The sequence below is a fragment of the Halyomorpha halys genome, unplaced genomic scaffold, assembly GCF_000696795.3.
Source record: "Halyomorpha halys isolate HHAL.00 unplaced genomic scaffold, Hhal_1.1 Scaffold311.1, whole genome shotgun sequence".
In the NCBI taxonomy this organism is placed as follows: domain Eukaryota; kingdom Metazoa; phylum Arthropoda; class Insecta; order Hemiptera; family Pentatomidae; genus Halyomorpha; species Halyomorpha halys.
The window spans coordinates 135,414-161,342 of NW_027106659.1; the positions used below are offsets into that span (position 1 = coordinate 135,414).

The 25,929-nt window shown below is 30.3% G+C and overlaps 1 protein-coding gene across 2 annotated transcripts in view; it reads right to left on the reverse strand.

The window, feature by feature from the left end:
- The window catches only part of kl-2 (dynein heavy chain 2, axonemal kl-2), a 192,858-nt gene that overhangs the window by 12,046 nt on the left and 154,883 nt on the right, over positions 1-25,929 (reverse strand). For both annotated transcript variants that reach the window (XM_014421280.3, XM_014421281.3), the window contains 14 exons: positions 24,655-24,804; positions 24,275-24,407; positions 23,445-23,589; positions 21,139-21,338; positions 19,991-20,151; positions 17,692-17,838; positions 15,422-15,567; positions 14,275-14,435; positions 9,813-9,947; positions 8,089-8,173; positions 7,763-7,954; positions 4,513-4,658; positions 3,994-4,032; positions 579-804 (listed from right to left, as the gene is read on the reverse strand). In XM_014421280.3, the coding sequence (XP_014276766.1) occupies positions 579-804; positions 3,994-4,032; positions 4,513-4,658; positions 7,763-7,954; positions 8,089-8,173; positions 9,813-9,947; positions 14,275-14,435; positions 15,422-15,567; positions 17,692-17,838; positions 19,991-20,151; positions 21,139-21,338; positions 23,445-23,589; positions 24,275-24,407; positions 24,655-24,804 (2,066 nt within the window). The remainder of the gene's footprint in view (positions 1-578; positions 805-3,993; positions 4,033-4,512; positions 4,659-7,762; positions 7,955-8,088; positions 8,174-9,812; positions 9,948-14,274; positions 14,436-15,421; positions 15,568-17,691; positions 17,839-19,990; positions 20,152-21,138; positions 21,339-23,444; positions 23,590-24,274; positions 24,408-24,654; positions 24,805-25,929) is intronic.

Sequence of the window (25,929 nt, forward strand, 5' to 3'; positions counted from 1 at the left end):
AGAAAAGAAAACTGAGAATATTACAACAATAAGGCAATTTAAGCTAGGATAATTATTATGTAAAAATAAAGTGATAAGAAATTACATATAAATAAAAGGAAGGAAGACATAAAATAGTATCAGTATAAAATAAACTATTATTTCTTCTTTTTGTATATGATTTTCTTTTCACTTATGTTTACATGATTTTAACCCTACCTTAATTAACTTTTTTATATCTTATTATCCTACTATGTCAAAATATTTTTAGTTGTATCTTTTCAGCCCTGATGAAGCTCTACAAAGTGGGCCAAATGATGGTAAATAAATAGTTGTTTATTATTTTTTGTTCCTTTTGACCACACCCCATACCATCTTCTTCATATTTAGAAAAAATAAAGTCAATTATTTATATATTTAATATTTTACTTTTAGTCTTAATATTTGTTATATATGTATTTTGATTGTTTTTTTTTAAAGGAAAATGCAATTACTGATCACTGCTACCTCTTATCCAAGATTGTGACCGATTCTAGTATTTGTTAATTTATAAAAACTAAAAAAAAAAATTGAAAAAAAGAAAGTATATTATTAATTACCTCATCTTCTATATTCCTTCCGGCCCCACCAGCGGCATCTGAACCTTGTAATGAGAGAAGAGTTTCACACATTGCTTTGGATTCGATGATAAGTGACATAATATCGGCGTTTGGATGCTGCCCGAAAGCGATAGGATTGTCGACGGGTGGTAAGGAATTGATATATTCCTTGTACACGCTCAGCTCTCCATCAGCCGGAATATAATAAGTGTCGATGCTTGAGAGCCTGCAAAATATCAAATTCAAATTACCTTTGCATGACTAAACATTTGCGAAGTATGAAGTACACCTTCAACTTAAGGTCATGGGCTATTTCATTTTAGAATGTGCTGGTTGGGTTAATATATGTGGACTGCATGGAAGAAATTTAAATGAAAAAATATAGACTTAAAAGTAAAAGAAAATTAATCTACCGAACAATTAATATGGTTGTAGGGAGTGGACAAGAGAAAACATTTCTGGAATAATCTATTGAATAATTTACAGGGCTATAAGGGGATAACCTTATATATTTTGATTTGGAACCGTGGAAGATAGCAAATATTGATGAGTTGATGTATGAAGTTTAGTCCAGTTGGGTAAGAAAGAAAATTTGGAGTTAACTCACTTAGGTCGATAAGGCGTCATGCTCTCTCTCAGTATTCTCCTCTCTCCTCCAATTCTTTCTTCCTTAGCCAGATAACCACTTATTAGGGGTATTCATTATCTTTAGTTTAACATGTTAAAGCGTGTTAAATGGAAAAACTCATGTTAAATGGAGAAATATTTCCTTATTTTACCATGTTAAAACGCTATAACATGGTGGAGAGTCTGTTACTAGGTCTGTTAGATGGAGAATCATGTCAGGCAACAGACCAGCTGAGCTCGTCATCATTTTGTTTGTTGTAGTAACAAGCAATGTAGTATTATACATATTACTTGCTTGTAGTTTGTGTTGAATTGTTTTAAATGTTTTAATAACTAATAAAGCAATGGATAATAGTAATAATAATGTAATGACAGTCGTCAATTTACTCATCTTGATTCTGTTCTTCAGAAGTTAAAAAATTAACAAGAAACTCAATGGCAAAACTTTCACTTTTCACACAATTCAGGCATGTTGTAATAAATTACTTTAATCAAAACTTAGAAGTAAACAATAACATGAAGTTTTGGAAGGAAAGGTTATAAAACAAGTTGCTCAGAAAATCCACTAGGAGCTCTTATGCATTTGCCATGACTTTAAATAGGACTGCTCACAATCCTAACATAGTTAGGACTTATATAATATTTAACATGGTATAACATTTTATATTTAACAAAACATCATGAATACCTCTATTGAAGCCTATTAGAAAATTATTTTCTATGAATCCCAGAAAAAGAAAAATGGCTCTTTTCTCTCTTGTCTGCCTCTCATACCGATCACTGAAGGTTAGTTTTTTATTACTGGCCAAAAGGGCACACATGCTTACATTACATGGAGGAGGCATATTTTGTTCATATCTTTCATTTTTTAAACAGAGCATATACAGTAGAATATAGCTTACTTGCTATTTCTATCTTTTTTATAATCTTTTTTTTGGAGTCCCTTATTTTATTTTAATTGAATTGAATTAAAATTGAATGCGATGGCAATACTGTAATCTTCAGTGAATCCCAAGCCGTAATACAAAAATTAACAACACCAGGTACCGCAGGGTCACCAACGGAAGAAAAGTGCAGAAACATGGCTGCTATCATGAAGAAAAGAGGAAGGGTTATAGCTCTGCAGTGGATACCAGGCCATATTAGTATAAATGGTAATGAACAACCTGACAAGTTGGCTAAGCTCGGTTGTGCAGAAAATCAGCCTGTTCTATCACTTTCCTACAGAACAGTAAAATCTATGATAAGTTCTTATTGTAAGGACAGGACAAGTGCTAGACACGAAGTTCAAGCGAAAGGAAAGAAGTGGGAGAGCCTACTACATAAGGATAAACGAATCCCCGGCAATCTTAGCAGAGCTGAAAGAGTGGCTTGTTTTCGCTTAGTAACAGGACATGATCTGCTCCAAAAACACCTCCATCGAATTGGCATCGTAGATTTCCCGAAATGTCCTCTATGTAACATGGGAGACATGGATGGAGACCATCTTTTAACATGTATTGGTCTAGAAGATGTTCAGCAGGATACGGGCCAACTAGGGCTGCGAGAGGGAAAATGGCGTAATAGCCCACTGTCTGTGGCATAGGAAAAAAAAATTTATTTTAATTTGCATTTCCTAAACAATTTATTATGTTTATTGGGTTCATTATCGCCTATTCTTTAAGGTTAATGATTCATCATTGGAGAATAAATTCTACAGGACTAGGCCTTTTTTGAAATACAGGTGTATCTGGGAAATTACATTTTAGGAAAGGTAAGCGAAAGATGAAATTTATACTAGACTATGTTTACACTAATCTTCAACTTTCCTATTTATTTATTGATTAGATTAATCGTAAAATATAATTGTTTAAATAAATAAATTTTATTTAAGTTTAATTTCAAAATAATTTTTATTTCTTTATATGTCAAATTACCCTAATTTGTGAACTGAAACTGATGATCTGGACAGAATAGCCTTCATAAAGTTGTTTTATAAAATGAGATGGTTTTAAAATTGTCCTTGCGGATGGCCGAAATGTCGAACTTTTAAAAAAATAAAAATTGTTTTGAGACTAGAATAGGATAAAATTCATTTATTTAAACAATAATAATCAGTCTCAAGAAAGTGTAAAGATTATATATAATATATAATGATAAAACCTGATTAGTCATGTCAATTTACCATTAAAACATACTGAGTCAAATTAATAATAGATAATCATGATTGAATCTTATTTATATTAATTGCTAAAAAGTTTTCATTTGAATTATAGCAGAAAGACTGGATTCATAAGTTGTGCTTTTTCTTGAAAATGAGTTTCATTTTAAAACATTTTGTGAGATTAGGATTTTGTGTTGTTAGTAATATGAGTTAACTTGTGAAATGGAATAGTGCACAGCTAGACAGGGGAACTTGTTGCAAGGTCTGAAAGAGGGGATTTGTTTGATGTTTCAACAAGTCTAGAAATTTAATGTTTCGTCTCCTAATCAATTCTGAGACAATTGGAACATCTAGGAGATTGTGAAGTACGACAGTTTCCCTTCTAGTGGAACTGTGGAAGATCATCCGGACTACAACATAGAGTTCTGTAGATGGTGCTGTGTGCCATTTATGAAGTGCATAAACAAGGAGAAGCCAAATAACTTTTCATGCCAACTCCAAACTAATTTATGTTATAAATAAATTAAAGTTTATGAGAGTATAAAGTAATTAAAACTAATTACCCAAGCATTAATTAATTACTCCTTTCAACAGCTTATACATTATACTTATTTGATTAACATTATTAATATTTTTTCTACTTACTTAAATTCTGGTGTAGTCAGCGCTTCATCATTGAAAAATCTGAAAAAAAAATTAAATAAAATACAGGATAAAAAATAATTAAAACTAAAATCTATTAATGCTGATTTAATTGGTCATTTGAGAAAGACCTCATTTCCAAAAAAGTAATTTTCGAGTTACAGTTTTTAAAATCGAAAAAAGTGTCCCAAGATATTATTATTACTCACTAATTTATTCAATTCTAAAAAGAAATAGTAAAAATTACTTTTTAGATAACCTAAAAGATCTTGATATTTTAAAGAAAGTGACAAAAGCTGCTCAAATTTTTCTTTTATTTTTTTACCAAACTTTTTCTTTTAATACTGAAAATATTCTGTAGTGTTATTATTAATTAGTGAAATAAAATATAAAACTTTTTTTTTTAAACAAGTAATCCTAATTTTTGTTAAGTGTAATTTATGAAGTTTTTGGACTTGATTCATATAACATTATTAAACAAAGGTACAATACTAAGTGATAATTGCAAATTATAACCTATACCTGTCGATGTAGGTTAATAAAAGCCTTCTATCCCAATCATCAGTCACGTGGCCACCATAGCACACACCGGCGATCAAGTATTTCAAGGCATCCCATGGAGTCATAGGATATTCGTCCAAGTATAAAGTCAATAAGTTTTCTGAAACCTAATCAAGAACATCATCATAATTACATTTTCAGTTTATTACATGCTATTTGAAAAATAAATAAATAATAATTTGTTCCAAAAATATATTTCAATTCAATGTTTTTCAAATGTTTAGACTCCACCTTGATAAGATAGAAAGTCTCAATCTTGTTAAGAGAAACATTTGAAAGATGATAACATAATCAAAATCAAACATTATATAAATGAGATGTAAGTATCAAATAAAGAAAAAACATGTTTATCCTGAAAATAATGACATTTAATTAAGTAATTTATGTTATCTAGAAATACAAATATAGAACTTTATTTAAGACTTATTGGAGCTTTATGACATCAAGTAAAACAGGTATAGAGCTTTATTTAGGACTTGTTAGGGCTTTATGCCATCAAGTAAAACAGGTATAGAGCTTTATTTAAGACTTTTTAGGGCTTTATGCCATCAAGTAAAACAGGTATAGAACTTTATGTAAGACTTGTGGCTTTATGTCATCTAGAAAAAAAGATATAGAACTTTATTTAAGACTTGTTGTGGCTTTATGCCATCTAATAAAGCAGATATAGAGCTTTATTTAAGACTTGTTATGGCCTTATGTCATCTAGTAAAACAGATATGGAACTTTATTTAAGATAATTGCTGAAAAGATTCTAATTGTTCCAATACCTTTGCTCGATTTTTGAATAGCATAGAAGAGAAAAAGATTACAAAGAGAAAAAAAAAAATAACAATCTTAGAAATAACCTCATGGTTACTGAAATTGAATACTAGTGGAGAGTTCAAAAAACATCATGAAGAGAAAAAATGAAATTAGAGAAAAAAGTCTAAACAATGTTAAGATATTTCCAAAGAATGATGAAAAAATAAAAAATTGCTAAAGAAAGTGCATAGGGGTCGAATAAAAGGAAAAATATAAATCAAGAAAGGCACATATTCCACATATAGATAGAAAATTCAGAAAGCTACAGAAAATTTAGAATCAAGAAACGCCATGCTTTATACAAAAATACTTAAAATAAACAACTAAAAACTAATAATTAAATAGTACATAAAGATCACTTAAAATATTGTTATATTCAAGATTTATTTATAATAAATAAAAGGAAATTTTTAGATTTTATCATTCTTAGATCTAAATGACCTTTGACAGTCGACAAAGGTGGTCAGCATTACCTTCCTGTAGACATCCTATCCTCCGGATTCCAACCAACAAGTGTCATTATTTGTTCATCATTCAATAGTAGATTCCACAACGATAGCAGCATAACATAACGGCTCTAATTCACTTACAATGATTCACTATATAAATGCTTCATTGATAATTGTTATCGTCTTCTTAGGTTAATTTGTACTATAATTGTGGTAGAGAAACAACAAAAGTTGAAAAATTTCATTCTACCCACTCAACACAGCAGTAATTCCGCAAAATTTGGAAGGACGCGTGCCGCCATCTTGAAATATTTGAAACAACTTTGTTTTGGTCTCCATAACTTGTGAATGATGAAATTGGTTGGCTTGCTTTTTGGTTTAATATAAGAAAATGAACAAATATTAATGAGGAGAAGATGGTTGGGGGTGCGGTCAAAATGAAACACAAATAAGTTGGTGTAGTTACACCAACATAATTTAATTGAATTGTGCCAACATTTCAGCTAGAGTTTCTAGCCTTCATCAGGGCTAAGAATAGAACAAGACTACAACCAATGAATATAGAAAATAAAAAATAAAATATAAACAGAATGATATAAAGTGAATAATTTTACAGAATGGAATTAATAATATAAAGTATATATTTCCAAATTTCAATTTTTAAATTATTAATAACTAATATATTCATACTTCTTTGCATTATATAACTTCATTTTTATTTCATTTCCTTAATTATGTTATTTTACCTCCTTTATTATGTGATTTTAGTTATGTTATTATTTTATGTATATCGTTTCAGTATTGTTTATTTGTTATTTTAAATCAAAAAGCAAGCTAACCAGTTTTCATTGTTTAAAATAAAGACGCTGTTCAAAACAAGGAAGATGGCGGTGCGCGTCCTTCCGAAGTGTTCATTGAATTGTTTGTGTTGAGAGAGATTGAAAATTTTCAACTTTTGTTGTTTCTATACAATAATTATAGAAAAAGAATAATCATACAAATAACAATTATCAATAAACTATTTACATTGTAAATAATAGCAAATAAAGCGGAGCGATTGTACTACAATCAATTATTTTTGGATCGACCAGTGAACATTGAAGATAGAAGAGAAGAAACGGGTACTCTTGATTTTGCTGGCATGATGAGAGGATGTCCGTCGGCGAGAAGCGGGAAGGACTGGAAGCCATTGTTAGGAGTTGGATATAGCATCATCGACAAGAAAAGATTAACAATTATCAGGGGAAGATGTGTAATTGATTAGTTTTGTTTCTAATTGGAATTTATTGCATTTGTAAAATAGCTATTAATTAAGTTTAAGTGTTATTATTGGTAAAGTGTCGTCTGTTTCTGATTACCTGGAGGCCCGCCCTGAGAGAAGAGTCTATTATATTATAAAATTTAAATAAAATTCTATTATATATTTAATATTAAAGTTTTTAATTTGAACCCAAGCTATCTTTTATATTTGAAATTAGTTAAAACTATTAAAATTCTTTTTAATCCATTTTAAATAATTTTTGATTATTACACTATGTATAAATTTTATTTTCCACTTCTCTCATCACTTCATTTTATTAATTCCATTCTGTAAAATTATTCACTTTATGTCATTCTGTTTATATTTTCTTTTTTCTTTTCTATATTCATTGGTTGTTATCTTGTTCTGTTATTAGCCCTGATGAAGGCTAGAAACTCTAGCCGAAACGTTGGCACAATTAAATAAGTTACACCAACTTATTTATGTTTCATTTTGACCGCATCTTCTCCTCGTACATCATCCCCAGTCAACTATCTCTCATAATTAACAAATATTAACGTGGATATATAAAATAAAAGATAACTAAATCCACCTATACATAAAAAAAAAAAAATTTATCAAAAAAGAGGATATTAAAATATATTGTAAAAATATTTATAAATCAAAACTTGAAAATAAATAATAACTTATACCATACCTCAAAATCAGAATCGTTGAAACTATAGATAACATTCCACCCAAGCTGTTGAAACTTCTTCCTTTCGATGAGCACAGCATGAAAAAAACACAAACCAAAAAGGAGTTTTTTGTATTTGAATTGATTATGGCAGATGCTGAATCGATCTTCAGTTATTATATTGTACAATCGTTTCATATTTGCTTTCAGGCCCTAAAATAAATAAATAAAAACAATAGAAACTCATGATATCTAATAGAATAATGATACAATGTCCCATAATATTTTGTTGTTTTCATTTATATTTCTGTCTGTTTTGTTCATGGTAACAATAAATAAACTTTTACCTTTGGTGGTTCTGTTGTCATTTTCAATGAAGTCTGCAAAATCGACAGTGGAAAGTCAGGATGAGGGCTTGAACTAAGCCACAATCTACAAATATAAAATAATTAGCATAAATAAATATGGAATAAAAAATACATTTAATAGGAAATAAACTATTAAAATCTAAAGTAGATCATGAATCAATGAATTTAATCAATTTATTAACAAATTTGTTCTCTGAAGTCTATATTAGGTCTATATCATTGTTAAAGTAACATTAAAAAAAAAAAATAAAGTCATGATTTTTATTTGTATTATATGAATAACACATAAATTTACAATACATAAATTGATTTATTTTTAATTATATTATTTTCATTAAGAATTATGCAGAATAATGTAGAAAAAAATTATTTAATATAAAATCTAATTTAATTCAAATCTTGAATAAAAGAAAATAATAGGGGTATTCATGATCTTTAGTTTAGCATGTTAAATGGAGAAATATTTCCTTCTTTTACCATGTTAAAACGATATAATATATAACATGGTAGAGACTCTGTTACTAGGTCTGTTAAATGGAGAATGACGTTAGGCAACAGACCAGCTGAGCTCGTCATCATTTTATTTACAAATTTTGGACAATTCCCTTACAGTATATTGAGTTTTTGAGAAGCTTAGAAGAGATCATAAAATATATCTTATATGAAGATATTGCAATATCCTATTTTTTGATAAATATTTGTTTTTATATATAGTGTTTTTAGTTATATTGTATTTTATGTATCAACGTTAATATTTGTTGATTTTCTTTTATTAAACCAAAAAAACAAGCTAACCAATTTCATCATTCAAAAGTTATGGAGACCAAAACAAACTCGTTTCAAATACTTCAAGATCGTGGCACGCGTCCTTCCAAAGCTTGTGGAATTACTGCTATGTTGAGTTGGTGGGTTGAAATTTTCCAACCTTTGTTGTTTCTCTACCATAATTATAATACTAATTAATTCAAGGAGAAATATAAGACGATAACAATTATTAATGAAGTATTTACATCGTGAATCATTGTAAGTGAATTAGAGTGGTTATGCTACAATAAATGTTTTCAAACAATGAAGAAAGGATACAGGAGACTTTTGGCTAGGGACTTGGGGGAGTTGTCAAGGGGATGACATCTGGACACAGGTAACATGCGGACCACCCTTTGTCTACTGTCAGTGGTGCATAATTAGAAAAAAGATAGCAAGAGTCAGCAGTCATCCAAGAATATATAATTGAAGGAAGAAAGTCATTCTTTGTTTGGATTGCCAGTGGATTGGATGTATCCTGAAAGCTAGAATCGAACGAGGCCTTTGTCTACTGTCAGTAGTAGCACCTTTAGACCGAAGACATCGAGAACTGTTAGCCATCGAAGAAGATTATAAATTGGTTAGTTGTTGCTCAACATAGAATATTGTAAAAGTAGCCATTAATTTAGTTAAGTGTCTTTGTTCTGCTAGCCTGAGATAAGAGTCACTAATGTTATAAAATTTAAAATAAAATTTTCATATCTGTTTAATATTGAAGCCATTCATTTGAACCTTAGCTATACTTTAGATTTGAGAAAAATCAAAATTATTAATTTTGTTATAGTTATTTTAAATAAATTTTGAATATTATATAAATATCTTAAAAAATATATCTTTATATCTTAAAAGTATATTTTTTTATCTTAAAAATATATCTTTATATCTTATAAGTAATTTACCTAAAGCGACGATGGAGCTTGGGATCCATTTGCAAGAGCTCGATAATCTTATCCAAAGCAGGCATCCAGGAAAGTGACAAATGACAATTTGCCAAGAACACCCAATATCCATATTTCTTTCCTTCTTCGATGAGCCTGGAAACAAAGGGATTAAACCAAGTTTTTAGAAGCTCTTGAAAATTATTCATTCCAGAATCAAAGCGGTAGAATCATTTAAATGCAACCATGAATCCAATGTATTTCAATTATCTGATAATTAAAAATCTTCGGATCTAACTGATAGATTAAAAAAAAAAAAAGGTGTTGAGATTGATATTATCACAAGTCGATCAGTAGTGAATTAGGTATTTCAAGAGGTAATTTTTAAAAAGAAACAAAACAAATTTTTTTGTGTGTATCTTGAGGATCAGTCAATAATACAACTTTATTATTTGCATAGCCATGCCCTACAATGAAAAGAATCATTTTTCTTTTCCAGTTATGTAGAACATAGAATTTCTTCAACTTATCATCAAAAATCATAATGTACAGAGTATAATTTGAGACCAATAACTATAAACAAGTTTTGACAATGCTTACTAGAGTACAACAATTCTGCAACCTTAGATCAACAAGCAATGGAATGGAAGAGCGAGGAAGGAAATTGAAAAAAAGAGTGATAAATGGACAGAAAGCTATTGGTATGCTGAATTCCAGAGAATCCTATGAAGAGATTTATGTCATCGTCTCTTATTAATAATTGATCATATTATTTCAAATTATGAAGAAGATGGTTAAGGCGGCCCCGTAGCTCAGTAGTAAGATACAGTCTTACCAATTTGAGATCTATTGGCGGAGCCGGATCGAATCCGGCCTGGGATATTGACTTTTTTCATTGAGTGGCGGTCCCACGAGATGAAAAACTTTGACCCCCAACCATGGTTAGGCTGTATAGGACTCCCATTGGAGTCTTGACCGAAAAAAAAAAGAAACAAAAATACTTAACAAATATTTATTTACTAACGTTTGGCCTCACTTTGTAGAGCTCCATCAGGGCTAAAAAGATATAAAAATATCTTGACATTGTAAGATAATAAGATACAAAAAGGGAAATTAAGGTAGGGTTAAAATTATGTATAAATAAGTGAAAAGAAAATTATATACAAATGAACAAAAAGAAGAAATAAAATAGTATTATATATATGTATATATAGTTGACCGTAAAAATTGATATATAGGAAGATGGTCAGGGTTGTGATCAAAAGAGAAACAAAAATAGTTTACAACTATTTATTTTCCGAAGTTTCACCCCACTTTGTAGGGCTTCATCAGGGCTAAAAAGATACAAAATGATACAATGATAAGAATAAAAATACAAAGATAAGATACAATGATAAGAATAAAAATAAGTAACAATGGCAAGAGTAAAAATTTTTTATAGTCAAAGACTTAAAAAACTTCTTTGCTCATTTATTATCATTTTATATCTTTATTATTACTTATTTATTTATAATTATTATTTTTTCATGACGTTTATTTAATCTCTATTTTTTTCCTTCCCCGTTTTGTTTTTGTTTTATGTACATCTCCTGTACTTTTATAACTATATTTTTAACGTATTTTTATAAAAAATTTTTACTCTTGCCATTGTTACTTATTTTTATTCTTATCATTGTATCTTATCTTTGTATTTTTATTCTTATCATTGTATCATTTTGTATCTTTTTAGCCCTGATGAAGCCCTACAAACTAGGACAAAACGTCGGAAAATAAATAGTTGTAAACTATTTTTGTTTCTCCTTTGACCGCAGCCCTGACCATCTTCCTATATAAAATAGTATTAATGTAAAATAGACAATGATAAGAAATTTAAAAAAAATTACACAAACTGTTAGGTTAAAAATTAAAATTAAAAATGAAATTTACGTTTTATTATGCCTACTACTCATTTTTAACCTAATAGTTTGTGTATTTTTTAAATATTCTTATCATCATCTATTTTATTTTTCCTTTTCTTTTCTTTAAATATAGTTTTCTTTTCACTTATTTTTACATAATTTTAACCCTACCTAATTTACCTTTTTTGTATCTTATTATCTTACTATGCCAAAATATTTTTAGTAGTTTTTGTAGTTTTTTAGCCCAAGTTGATGAAGCTCAACAAAGTGGGGTAAAACATCGGCAAATAAATACTAGCCAACTATTTTTGTTTCTTTTAACCACACCCCTAACCATCTTCTTCATAATTTTAAACACTATTGTGTTCGTATTATAGCCTGCTCTTTTGGTCTTTGCATTGGACTAAATTTTGATACAACTCAGTGAACATACAAGCTGATTAAAAAACTTGAGACTCGATGAACGCCCTTACTTCTTCTGAATTAGCACCGATTCACTTTTTTTATTTTGTGTTTAGGATAGAAACAGTAGAATTTTATTTAAAAACAATATTTGATCCTTTTTCTCAACTTTATTCTTTTTTAAAAACCTTCCAACGTTTCGACCACTTAGGTCATTTTCAAGGATACCTTTACTTTGTTGTCATTTTTCTTTTAAAATTCTTAAAAATGCCGGCTAATTGCCTTTGTCCCATATAATTTCTTCTGTATAATACAGAATCTCTGTTTAAAGTTTGCAAATGTAAATGATAGAAAGAAAGGTGGTTAGTACAAATTTTAAATTTAGGAAAGAATTATACAGAAGAAATAATATGGGACAAAGGCAATTAGCCAGCATTTTTAAGAATTTTAAAAGAAAAATGACAACAAAGTAAAAGCATCCTTGAAAATGACCTAAGTGGTCGAAACGTTGGAAGGTTTTAAAAAAGAATAAAGTTGAGAAAAAGGATCAAATATTGTTTTTAAATAAACTAAACCACTCTCAAACAAGAATATATTAATAAAAATTAATCTAGTAGAATTTTAATTAAATTTCTCTGGACAGTCTATTGGATTTTGTAATAAATATTATAATATCTTCTTTTTGAGTAAATAGTTATTTATTATGTATAAAGGGTTTTTTTATGTTTATATTTTATGTATCGTTTCAATATTGTTCATTTGCTTTGTTAAACCAAAAAGAAAGCTAACAAATTTTGTTCAGTCAAATATAGAGTGGAAACATTGTTAAATAAAGCCAAGATGACGGGACCATTATGAAGTTGGAAAAATCGCTGCCATGTTGAGTAGATTCAAATATTTTAAACTTTATTTATCTACCCATCATTTTTGTAATTACAGTAGATTCAAGAAAAAATAGAAGTAAAAAAATAATTGTTAAAGATTAAAATTCATAAAGAAAAAATTCAAAACTGATGTGCTACAATCGATGTTTACATGGAACAGCAGGGAACATAGACCAAGCTATCGGTTAGACTTCACTTGATGTTTATTCCTGGGAATGGTAGTATGTGTCCTGGATGCAGGAGGTTCTGAACATCCTTTGTCTCTCTCAGTGGGACATCTAGAAGAAGACATCAAAGAATCATCTGAGAAGAAAAAGGTACTCTTTGTTTTGGAACGCCTGGTGAGAGGACCCCTCCTCAGGGCAGAGGTGAAGAGAATCTTTTGCTGACCTTTAGAAATAGCATTTTGGAAAAGAAGACATACAGTAATTGGTTAGTGTTGCTCAAAATAGCATTGAAGCAGATTTGTAAAAGGTAGCTAACAATTGATTTAATTTAGAGTTACTAGTAGTTGATGTGAATTCTGATTGCCTAGAAACCCGCCCTCCCTGAGATTAAGAGTGAATCATGTTATAAAATTTAAATAAAATTCTAATATCTATTTAATATTGAAGCTTTTCATTTGAACCCAAGCAATACTATCAACTATTGATTAAAAAAGAGGATATTACAATATATATACATTGATAAATTTTTTCTTATCTGCTGATGATATGTATTTTTGTGAATCTTGAGGATCAGTCAGTAAGACAAATATATCGAGGTGACATTTTGCAACATTATTGTTTGCATAGTCATGCACAACAATAAAAAAAAAAAAAGAAAAGAATTTCTGCAACTGATCACCAAAAAACCACAAAGTACAGAGTATAATTCAGGACCAGTAACAATAAACATTACTTACAATTACAGAGTACAAGTAATGTTTACAGTCATCAATCCCAAATAATTACACCCTGTACACTGTAGTTCTTCAATAATTAGTTGAAGAAATTCACTGCTCCAAAACAAATGCCTCCCTCATTGTAGTGTCTACTAATTGTTGAAGAACTACAGTGTAGTAAATGAAATTTGATGAAATTGAAACTAGACCATTTTCTCATTGATACTCAATTTTGGAGTAGATGTTAGATTGATGAAAGTTATAAAGGAGTCATTTTTAGATGAATCCATAGATTTGGAACACATTGTATGAGAAATTTTCAGTCCTCATGATTTTTTTTTTACTTCCTACATGAATAAAAGCTTCCCTAACTGTGAGCAAGCAAAAATTCTTAAAACTTAAAATATTATACTAACCTTGTTGCTACCGGAGACTGTCCTTGCCCTAATGAAAGTGAGTGGAATCTTGAGGTCATTCCACTGAATTCAGCAAGCTGGATCAATGCAGCGGTTGGATCAACTCCCGGCGATAGCACAAATATCAATGGAGATTTTGCTGAGGAATCTTCTAGTACTGACTACAAAAAAAAAACACATTGAAAAAGACATTTATTATTCACGTAAATTTATCATTATCAGCTTATTATTACCACTAGCCGTTTAAAAAGATGCGAATTGGAAAGAAAACAATGAAATACTAGAAAGCTGCTAAATTCTTGGAATTTTGTCAGCATACACGATTGTAGGCGCAAAAATTCGAGAATTGGAAATTTCAAGAAAATTACCGAATTGTTTAATTGAATATTGCGCACAATTTGGGAATCACTGGTATAAATAGTAGTATTGTATATTAAGCATTAATTATTCAATAAATATGTATGTTTAATGTAACCATTTATGATCTACTTAGCAACTGTTAATTATAGTAATATCAAAATGTGCACGTGGGCTCATAAATTCAATTAAACAAACAGACTCAAAACCCCCAAAACCTAAAAAGCAATCCTAAATTGAGGAAAACTAGATAAGTAACACCAAATCAAAATACACATCCATGAACAAAGATCCAATTAAAACAACCTATTAAAAGATATGGCAGAAATACTAAAAGTAACAGCAGCTAGATTACTAAAAGTAACTAGCTATAAAATAAGATTTTATTTTAATCTTTCAGAAAATTTATATTAATGTAAAAATAGTTTTAGAATATTGTATGAAACTTACAGGTTGATGGGCTTAAAACTCATAAAAAAAAAAAAAAGTGGGAAAAAGGGAGTAGAAACAATGCACTAGATAGCAATTCAAAGATGGTTTTTTGACGGCATCCGTAAACACACGCACCCACATACACAGCACAATCTTTAATGAAGTTCCTGAATTCATGTTTCTTCTATCATATTTTCTAAGAATGATTCAAATTTGATTGAAAACAGGATTACTGAATTCTTCAAATTAAAATCAGTGCTCAAAGAACAAATGTTTTAAAACACACATCCTGAATAATATTATGTTAACAATGAACTATAATTAAGGAACTTAAGCAAAATAAAAATTCAATACATACCTTGATATCGAGAACAGGTGGCTCGGTGAATTCTTGACCCAAATACTTACTGACAAAATTAAGGGTACAAAATGATACACGATCAGGTCTCAAGCAGCGAACTACTAGCATTTTCTGAAACTGGTCGAGTTTTACCTGCCATCCTCCTAAAAAATTAACAATATAAATAAATAACTGTCATAGTTATAACTAGGGAACGGATTTTTAAATGATAAAAAAGATAAAATATATATGTGTTTATTATTATATAAATATATAATCAAAACATAGGAACATTTAATATAAAGAAATTCAATCTAAAAAAGCCTGGAAATAAACTACAATTGTCATGGATGACTTAATAAATGATAGTTTAAGTGAGCCGAGAAGATCGTGGAAGTGAGAGTAAGGAGACAAAGGACCTAAAGGACAGGCAAAGACATTCTTAGTTTGGTTACCGAAGGAGAAAGTTCCCCAGAACAGTTGCAGATAGCAGAGAGCCCAGCATTAGTATAGCAGCAGGAGAGACATATAGTGGAGGCTACGAGAGTTTTATATTTTATCTGGCCTCCGGGGCTAGCCAATCTAATAGTGTAACTAAATTAACAAAGAATTTGTCTGGATATAAAAAAAAAAATAATACCAGGTGAAAAGGTTAATTTGGGTTAAAATATGATAACTGTCCAGAAAGTAACAGACATTTCAAAATAAACAATTCAAAAATTGAAAAACTCAAAGTTTATTTATATATGTTGTAATATGCTCTTTTTGAGTAAATAATATATTTTGATGTATAAAGGGTTTTTAATATGTTTATTTTATGTATCATTTTAAGATTGTTAATTTGTTTTGTTTATCCAAAAAGCAAGCTAACCAAGTTTCATTGTTTATAATAACTTTGTGATACGAAACAAAACCAAGATGGCGGTACGTTGAATCAAGGCCACGTTGAGCAGATTCAAATATCATAAAAACTATTTTAACTCGTCCCCTCATAATTGAAAATATAGAAAATTAAAGGAAAAATAGAAATCAAGAAATAGTGCTAATGAATAATATTCAGCAAATAAATCATTTGGAAAAATCCCTAACTGTTGTGGGACAATTGATGTTTACATGTAACCTCAAGGCAGGTTAGGGTTTTGGAGGGAACAGTCAGTCGTGTCTGGGGCGCCGAAGAGAAATGATGTCTTCAGGATGAGGAGGTCCTCATCAATTTCTGTCCAGCAAGAGTAGGAAGCCATTTTGGACGCCAGAACAAAAGAAAAAAGAAGACACCAGGAATCAACGAAAAGAAGATCGTAGAGCTTGGTTAGTTTTTGCTATACATAAAATTAGATCCATGTATAAAATAGATTTTAATTTAATTAATTGAAATTATTGTAAATGCCTGTATTCTGATTGTCTAGGAACAATACGCCCTGAGATATAGAGTCTTTTTATATTATAAAAGTTAAATATAATTCTATTATCCATTTGGTATTAATGTTCTTAATTTGAACCCAAAGTATCTTTTATATTTGAAAAAAATTATAAAAAGAATAAAAATTCTTTTTTTTATTTTATTTTTAATGAATAAAATTATTACAATGTATATGTAGTTGACTGTAAAACTTTAAATATTTGAAGATGGTCAGGGTTGCGGTCAAATCAAAAGAACAAACAGTTTAAAACTATTTTAATATCCTTTGAAATACTCGAAGTGTATGATATACATTTGAAAGGTACACTCTTAAGCTATTTTTCTACATAATCACCATTCAAATTGAAACATTTATAATACCGTGGCACAAGTTTTTCAATACCCTCTTTGAAGAAAATCCTGCCACTTGTGAAGTGTGGTCTGTGATTAGGGTTTTGTTGGCTCGAAACAACAGGCCAATTGAAATTTATCATCAGCTTTGTGATGTTTACGGGCAGGGGATAATGAGTGCAAGCGGAGTGAGGCAATGGTGCATTGATTTTAACAACGGCCGTACGAGTGTTCACGACGAGGACTGCAGTGGTAGGCCTAGCCTTGTGACTGATGGCCTGGAAATGCAAATCAATGACAAAATTCGTGAAAACCGTAGTTTCACGAATACAAAACTGTCGGAAAATTTTCCCCAAATTTCACGAAGTTTGGTGTATCAAATTGTGGTGGAGAAGCTTAGTTTAATGTATTTAATGTAAATACAATAGTAAATGTAAATAAATAAATTTTTAAAAAATAAAATAATTTTCCTCAACTATTTTGGATCACCTGTGCCCTTTCATACATGTATCACAAAACTGATATTATTAAAACTTACCAGGTAGATCAGTAGTTTCGGGTGACTCACTGAAATACCAGTCTTTCCAATCCTTAGTTGTTTTGACAAATGTCTGCATGAATCCAGTAAAACTAGGCACTTTATTAAGTTCTAAGATATTGTCCCATGCCTCCGGAGGTAGCCAATCTAATAAATAATTATTGATGAATAGAAGAAGAAAATAACAGATAATGTAGATATATAATTAGTATAGGAAGAAAATGTATAGTGTAAATAATTATAAAAAGAAAAAAAAAGTATGAAGAAATCATAATATTAACATAATGAAAGAGTGAAGAAAAAGTATATAATATATATGAAAAAATAGCTCAGATATGAACATTTATTTGGGTTAAGTTAACAATAAAATCATAAATATAAAATCAAAATGAAACATTTAAAAATAAAAATGACTTTTAAGATAAAATAAAATGAGTAAACTGCACAATGAAAAAAATTAACAAATTTACAAAATTAATAACTATATAAAATAAAATACTGTCTATTACTCAGATATGTCAGAGGAGATATTTCTTGATAACAGCAGGATTATTGATATGAAGTTTTAGACACAGCTTTTATGGACTACTTTCAAAACTGGTCTGCCCAGCTCTATACTGATTCAAATTAAGGTATCCAATTATTATCATTATGGCACTACACTGCCTACCAGAACCCGTGCCTCCTCCACAACAGCCAACCAATCTACACGGTCTCTTGCTTTCTCCTTCCATCTGCCAACCTTCAAGAGCTTCAAATCCTCTTCCACATCGTCCAGTCATCTGATCCATTTTCCATCTGGTTTGCCATAAACCATCTTTTTGGGTATCCTTTCATCAGGCATTCTCTCAACGTGTCCTAACCATCTTAATCTTGCTCTTTTAATTAACGCCACGATGCTGGGTTCCCCGTACAGATTTATCAGTTCCTCCAGGTATTGTCTAACCTTAATTAAATTGAATACTACAATGACAATAATCAGGTGCAGTGGCTGTATTAATCACAAGCAAACTGAAATGTTTTAATGCCATATAATTCATGAAGGCAGTGTCTGGGAACAAACTACTAACAGCAACTAGACAGCTCATTCAAAGTCTTAGATTGTTGACCTGTTGCTAAGCGATGCCAACCAAATAATCCCCACTGACTATTATTTCTAATTTAAATATTATAATACAAAATATAAATACATCTGTTTCTTCTAAAAATAAAATAAATTTCTAAAGAAAATAACAAATGTAATTAAATTAAATACTAAGACTACATACAAATCAATTATTGAACTATGAAATCTTCTCATAGCTTAAGGTTCCTATTCCTCTCCTATACAGATCTTATGTTGTATACTGTATCCCATGTTCCACTTCCAACTTTAGTATAATTTAGATATTGCCCGGGATGAAATGTTGGGGGATATAAGCCAAATTAATTGTTATTTGCTGGTATCGCTGGAGTGGACTGTATTTGAAATAATTATAATTATAATGAACAAAACGAAATAAAACCTCTATTGTTTTAATATTTATGAAACAATTGATTAAGTTAGTTTGGCCAAAAGAGTTACAATATAATTGTTGGAATTATATTATAGCAGTTATAGGTTACTTGGTTTGGATGTTCTATTCGATGTAACGAGGGAAGATGGGCTTCTCGCTTCTTTTTTTTTCATCTTGCCGCCGCTTTATCTCTTGCCTGAGTATGGTGAAGTTCTACTCGTGTTTCGTTGTAGAAAGTGGGATTGCCTTTGTAAAATTTGCTAGCTCTTTTTCACTTGTGTAAGCCAGTATGGCAACACTCTCCATATTTTTTCACTTGAGGGAAACACTTCCAAGTCCCATTTAAAAATTTACTGACTTTAGTTATATATTTATTCAATTATTCTTTTAGTTTTAGTAATTGATTATTTATAATACTCCTTTTTATAGTTGTTGTCAATCTTAGTTTTAACTTTAGTTCTAAGAATTTAGTATTGTAGATGAATGTTAGTCAATTTATATTATTATTATTAGTCATTTATTTCCAATAATTTAGATTTCACCCTAAAAAAAAGAAGTAATGCTTGCAATAATAAAAAATCTAACAATGTTTGATATGTTTTGAGATAGGCTCTATTTATCGAAGGTTTTTTCCTAAAAGCAAATATTATATAAATAAAATAAAAAAACAAATATGACATATATATAAAACTAAAGATGGGGCTCCTCAGTGAAGAGCACTTTTATTCCCTAAATTAATCATATCAAACAGCAATAATTAAACGTAATAAATCATTACATCCAATAGAAATAAGTTATTAAACCTGCTGCAGGATTGATTGCCCCTCCTCCTTCCTTCAAGGCTACGCCACCTTTGAGGAAAAACTGATATTCAGCTTGATTCAAAGTGTCTTCATATATTTTAACGCACATATAAAATGAAAATAACAATTTGTGCCTCTCGAAGAGCCCTCGGCAAGTGTTCCTGAACAACAAATACACATTGTATTCACATTTAAACAGTTTAAATGTAAAATATAATATAAATTCCATTTACATATGTATTAATTTTTTATTCATTGAAATTTACAACTGTATTAAATAAAAATACATAAAGTAAATATGAGTTCGATAACAATGGAATGATACAGTCTTATGGAGAATCTTTGGTATCAAGGGTGATCTTGTAGTGAACCATTGGTAGAACTCTAATAATAAATCTAAAGTAGAAGATCTCGAGGCTATCTTCTTTTCAGATGCTCAGAAGGATTATCATAAGATAAAACAAGATTAGAAAGAAGTGGGATCATTTTTTAGGAATTTTATCATGGAAGGATTGATTTCTGGTCTGGCCAAATCAGAAAAATATGAAACATTGAGGGTTTTGGATTCTTAGGATTGTATATGAGAGAAATTCAGTGGTTTAATAGAGGTTCCATGTCTAAATAGGTCTTATTATAGTCATATAAATGAATTTTTTGTAATTAATTGTAAGTTTAAACCGTATGTCTAGTAAGTGTTATAATAGTCAGAATTAACAAGCAGTATCCTGTATTTTCAGTTTTGCATACGGGTTCCAAGTTAATCATTTGTCCAGATATAGTCCTTGGTAGCAGGGAGGGGATAAGTGGAGAATTATTAAAGGATACTGTAGGGCAGAAAATAATAGATTTACGAAAAAGAGTAGAAGTGATATGATAAGATTAATGGGAATTTACTTTAATCCTCCACTTTTGACATCATTTTTCAAGAGTTGTGATGAGGGCACATGTGCCATCGGCATAAGTTGCGAAGACAGTGTTGGGATGTAAGTTGTAATCTATATATTAATAAAAATAATTTGTTTATTGCACAAATGTACGAAAAAAATTAGAGGGAATATTTCTTCAATATCTCACCTAGTTGCAACACGTATCAAAGGCATTGCTTCAGTAAAAGTAATTATAAGGAAAGAGTTATGTTATGAGATTACCTGTAAATTGCGTATGTATGGTATGCATTCAAACTTTCCAAACGTTCGGCGACATCATCACTTCTGACGCATTTACGGATTGAATTTTCAAACAGATCAATATAAAAAGCTAAGGAAAATTGATACATGGGATCAATCTGTGACATATCATTCAACACAAAAAATAAGATGGATGCTCTCTTAGCACAGACACGATATTCCTAAAAATATCAATTACTCTGATGAGTATAAGTATGTTATATTATAGACAATAATATTATTAAATAGGTGTGTTATATTATATTGTAATATTGAAAAATTATTTAAATAAAATAAATGGAATTTTATATAGTTTTTTACTTATTCTTATATCTTAGGTATAGTTTGGATTCAAATGAAAAGCTTTAATATTTAACAGATAGGAGAATTTTAATTAAATTTTATAATATAATAGACTCTTAAACTCAGGGTGGGCTTCTAGGCACTCAGAACAGTCACTTTTACTATTAACACCTAATTAAATTAATATCTCTTTTACACATGAATTTAAATTTAGGTATAACAAAACTAACCAATTTCATAGAACCTTCTTTTGATGATTTTCTCAACAAACTAACACTGACTATGGGATATTTTACTCAACAAAATTGGTTAGCTTTCTTTTAGGTTTAATACTACAAATAAACATGTTCAAATGATAAATCACATAAAACCTACTAACAATCATTTATATATAAAAAAACTCGGGTGTGTGGGTTTGGGCGCTTTGCGCCGAAACGTGCCTGACGTGACAACTTTACATTTATGACACTTTATTTCAGACATAATTTAATGATCAAAATACATCATTACCCCCACCACCGCACTCTCCGTTACGCTACACTTTTGCCTACATGACTTCCAGTATCTATAACCTCAATTACCCCCACCACCGCACTCTCCGTTACGCTATACTTTTGCCTACATGACTTCCAGTATCTATAACCTCAATTACCCCCACCACCGCACTCTCCGTTACGCTATACTTTTGCCTACATGACTTCCATTATCTATAACCTCAATTACCCCTACTACTATACTACTAAGCCACGCCCATTCTATTTCCATTACGCTACACTTTTGCCTACATGACTCCCTGCAATCTAATTTATAAGACGTTGTCACGTCAAAATAACTCTTTACTCATAAAAGAGGATATTATATTAAAAATCAATTATATATAAAAATATACTATTTACTCAAAAAGAGCATATTACAATATATATATAAAATGTTAAATAACAATGTTCATAAAGAAAACACATGCAAAAACTCAAAACTGTTGTGCCACAATCGATGTTTTACTCTGAACATCTAGGCAAATGGAAGGTACTATTTAGTTGAGATTCAATGCTTGGCGTGGGCGGGGAATGATGTTTCCTGGATGCAGTGCTGTCATTTCATCAGTCAAATATGAAGTTAAAATACGTTATTCAAAACAAAGAAGATGATGGCACGTGTCCTTCTGAAGTCAGTAGAATTGTTTGTGTCTGAGAAAATAGATTGAAATTTTTCAACTTCTGTTGTTTCTCTACTATAATCATAGAAAAAGAATAATCTAAGAAGAAATAGAATACAATAACAATTAACAATAAAATATTTACATTATGAATCATAACAAGTAAATTAGAGCGATTGTACTACAGTCGATTTATTTTTTAATCAACAAGTGAACATTGAAGATCAAAGAGAGGAAACAAGCACTGTTTTGTTTGGACAGGGTGGTAACTGGAGGTATCCGGGGACCGAGGGCGTCTCCTGGAAGAGAGGAGGGAGATCATCCTTTTTCTAATCTCAGGTACTCTTTGTTTGGATCACCGGTGGATGTGAAGTAAGTTGAAAACCGTTAGAGAAACAAATGCTTTGTTTCACAGTCAGTGTTTGTTTTTTGAGAAAGAAGAAATCAAGAAAATCATTAATCAAAGAAGAGTATAAATTGATTAGTAATGTACAACATAGAATTTAATTATATTTGTAAAAATAGTCGTAAATTTAGCTAATTGTCTGTTCTGATTGTATGGAAAACATGTCTTGAGATTAAGAGTTTATAATGTTATAAAAATTCTGCTATCTGTTTAATATTAAAGCTTTTCATTTGAACCTAAGCTATACTTTAGATACAAGAATAAGTAAAAACTATCAATTTTCCTTTTATATACTTTGAATAAATATTGAATATTACAATATATATAATAAGATAGTATTGAATCAATAATTTATAACAAAGATTATCTCTAGAGCAGTGGTTTCAAACAAACCTTTTTTAATAATATTTTTATGAAACAAACCTCACGAGCTGCATCAATTTCTGCTTCTGTAACGATAGAAATCTTCAATTGCTCAGCGATTCGCTCAGAAGTTTCTTTAGAATTGTGTAAAGTGTTGAACAGTCCGACATTTTCTAAAATTGGACCTTTGCTTTCACTCAGTAGCCTGATAAATAATATACATAAAAGTAGTTACTAGAGTGAATGTTGTGGCCTATTAATAATTTTTATAAACTAAAAAAAGATAGTGTTTTATTTTTTACAAAAATATTACACAAACCTATTCATTCCCACTCTCATCCAGTTATACTCATGTAATGTTATATCCGGCCCGGAGGACCGAATGTTTAGGTAGTTCAAGTGGTTAATTTGAAAAATAGAAAATAAATATTAATTTACTGACAAAACAGAAAGTAAATAAGAGAAAATTTGATAGTTGTGAAAATAATGGAATTTTGGAAGTGGGAATCATTACCCAAGTGGTCCTGAAAGATAATTTCGGGCTTGGCCTACCAGAGATGGAAGAGGTGACGTCTAGGGTGAGGTCAAGGGTGACGTCTAGATAATGTTTATGGTTTAACGTCTAGAACCTAACCCCTCAGAGAGGTAGTTAGCTGCAAATTCAAATGTTCTTCTAGTGGCTATAAACTTGCAATCTTGTTATAATACTACGTGAGATAACACAATCTTTTTTTTTTTACATTTATCATTATTGGTCGGCCACAACAATGTATATCTAATAAATAGAAATTAAACACATATTATACCACAATTCTCATCGGCAGTTTATTTATAAGAAATTTATCTAAAAATAGTATTTAAAGAATCAGCTCTGTTAGAGCAAATATTACCTTAATAACGTATCTTCCAGTTCAATTAACGTCTTTTTTCCTTGGGCAATGCTCACGACCAAATTATTCTTCTGCTCTTCTAGTGCAGGCCTTTCTTCACGAACAACTATACCCAGAAGTTGTTCTTCCAACCCTAAAAAATGAAATATTTCGCAAGTATTATAACAGTTAAATATCAGAACATATAATAAATCTTCAATGATAAGGACTTGGAAGAGGCAAGCTTTCATTTGGTGGAACCACCACAAAATAAAAACTAACTTTCAGGCCTGATTTGAACCAACACTACTGCAGTTGATAGATCACTGAAAATTTATATTATTAAATTGAGCCAATAAAGGATTGAAGTATATAATAAGAAAATATTAAAATATATTCACCCTCTCGTTTAATGGCAAAATTGACTAGCGTAGACTTGGTACAAATTTCTGGAGGGAAATGAGGATTACTCAACTTAGTTGTGATAAAGAATCTGAATTTTCTGTTGTAAGGAGCGAGTCGGTCACCAAGTTCGATAAAAGTTGCGTTACCTGTAAATGATGTATATTAAACTAAAATTTAATTCATTAAGATTGGAAAAAATAACAAACAAATAATATTTAAAACATTTTTAAAAAGTCTTTATAAGTCCTAAGTGCAAACTTATTGAAGGTTTAACAATAGCAATATTTTCATTTCTCAATTAATTGAATTTAACGACTATATTTAAGCCAAAAATACAATAAGTAAATTTGATAAGCTATAATTACATGAAAGATAGGTGAAGACGGCACTTCAGTAACATTTCTACATTAGAAGGTTTCAAGGCCATCTTCTTTTCAGGTTTCTTAGAGAATTATTAGGAACAGAAGAAGTAAGATTGGAAACTATTGGGGGTTGGAGAAATAGAATTAATTTATCATTTGAATTGGTTTGTAGATTATTGAAGGTCAGTAAAACATGACTGATGTATTGAAGCTCTTCCTCGTCCTCTCTTCCTCGTCCTCTCGTTGTCTCCTCCATCCTTCTCTCGTTTCCTCAGCCTGGGTTGGGTGTAAGGTTATTCACTCATGGTATCTTTTGACTTTTACCACAAAAAAAAAAACATTCTCCAGAGCTCAGCTATCTTCTTCTACCAATGGACTTTGTACTCATGTGGTCCAGGACTCCAACTAGTCGAGTGGTTTGCCCATAAATAGTATGAGCTTTGTGCACTGATTATTGAATGCTGATTTTGAATTAAGTTCCTATCTAAGGTTTAAAAATTAGAGAATTAAGAATAGAATAAAGGTTTAGAAAAAAGGAAAATTGGACACTATTTGCTTTCAAAATGAAGGAAAGTAAACGAATGAGCTGAAGGAAGATGCAAGGTATCAACAGGTAGGGGAGTGGGGGAATTAAGCTCCTGTCTAAGGTAGGTAGCTAAGGTTTTCATGTTGGGGTAAGAGCGGACTGGAGAGAAACTAGTTTTTGACATGACGTCTTATAAATTAGATTGCAGGGAGTCATGTAGGCAAAAGTGTAGCGTAACGGAAATAGAATGGGCGTGGCTTAGTATGGCTTGGTAATTAAGGTTATAGATACTGGAAGTCATGTAGGCAAAAGTGTAGCGTAACGGAGAGTGCGGTGGTGGGGGTAATTGAGGTTATAGATACTGGAAGTCATGTAGGCAAAAG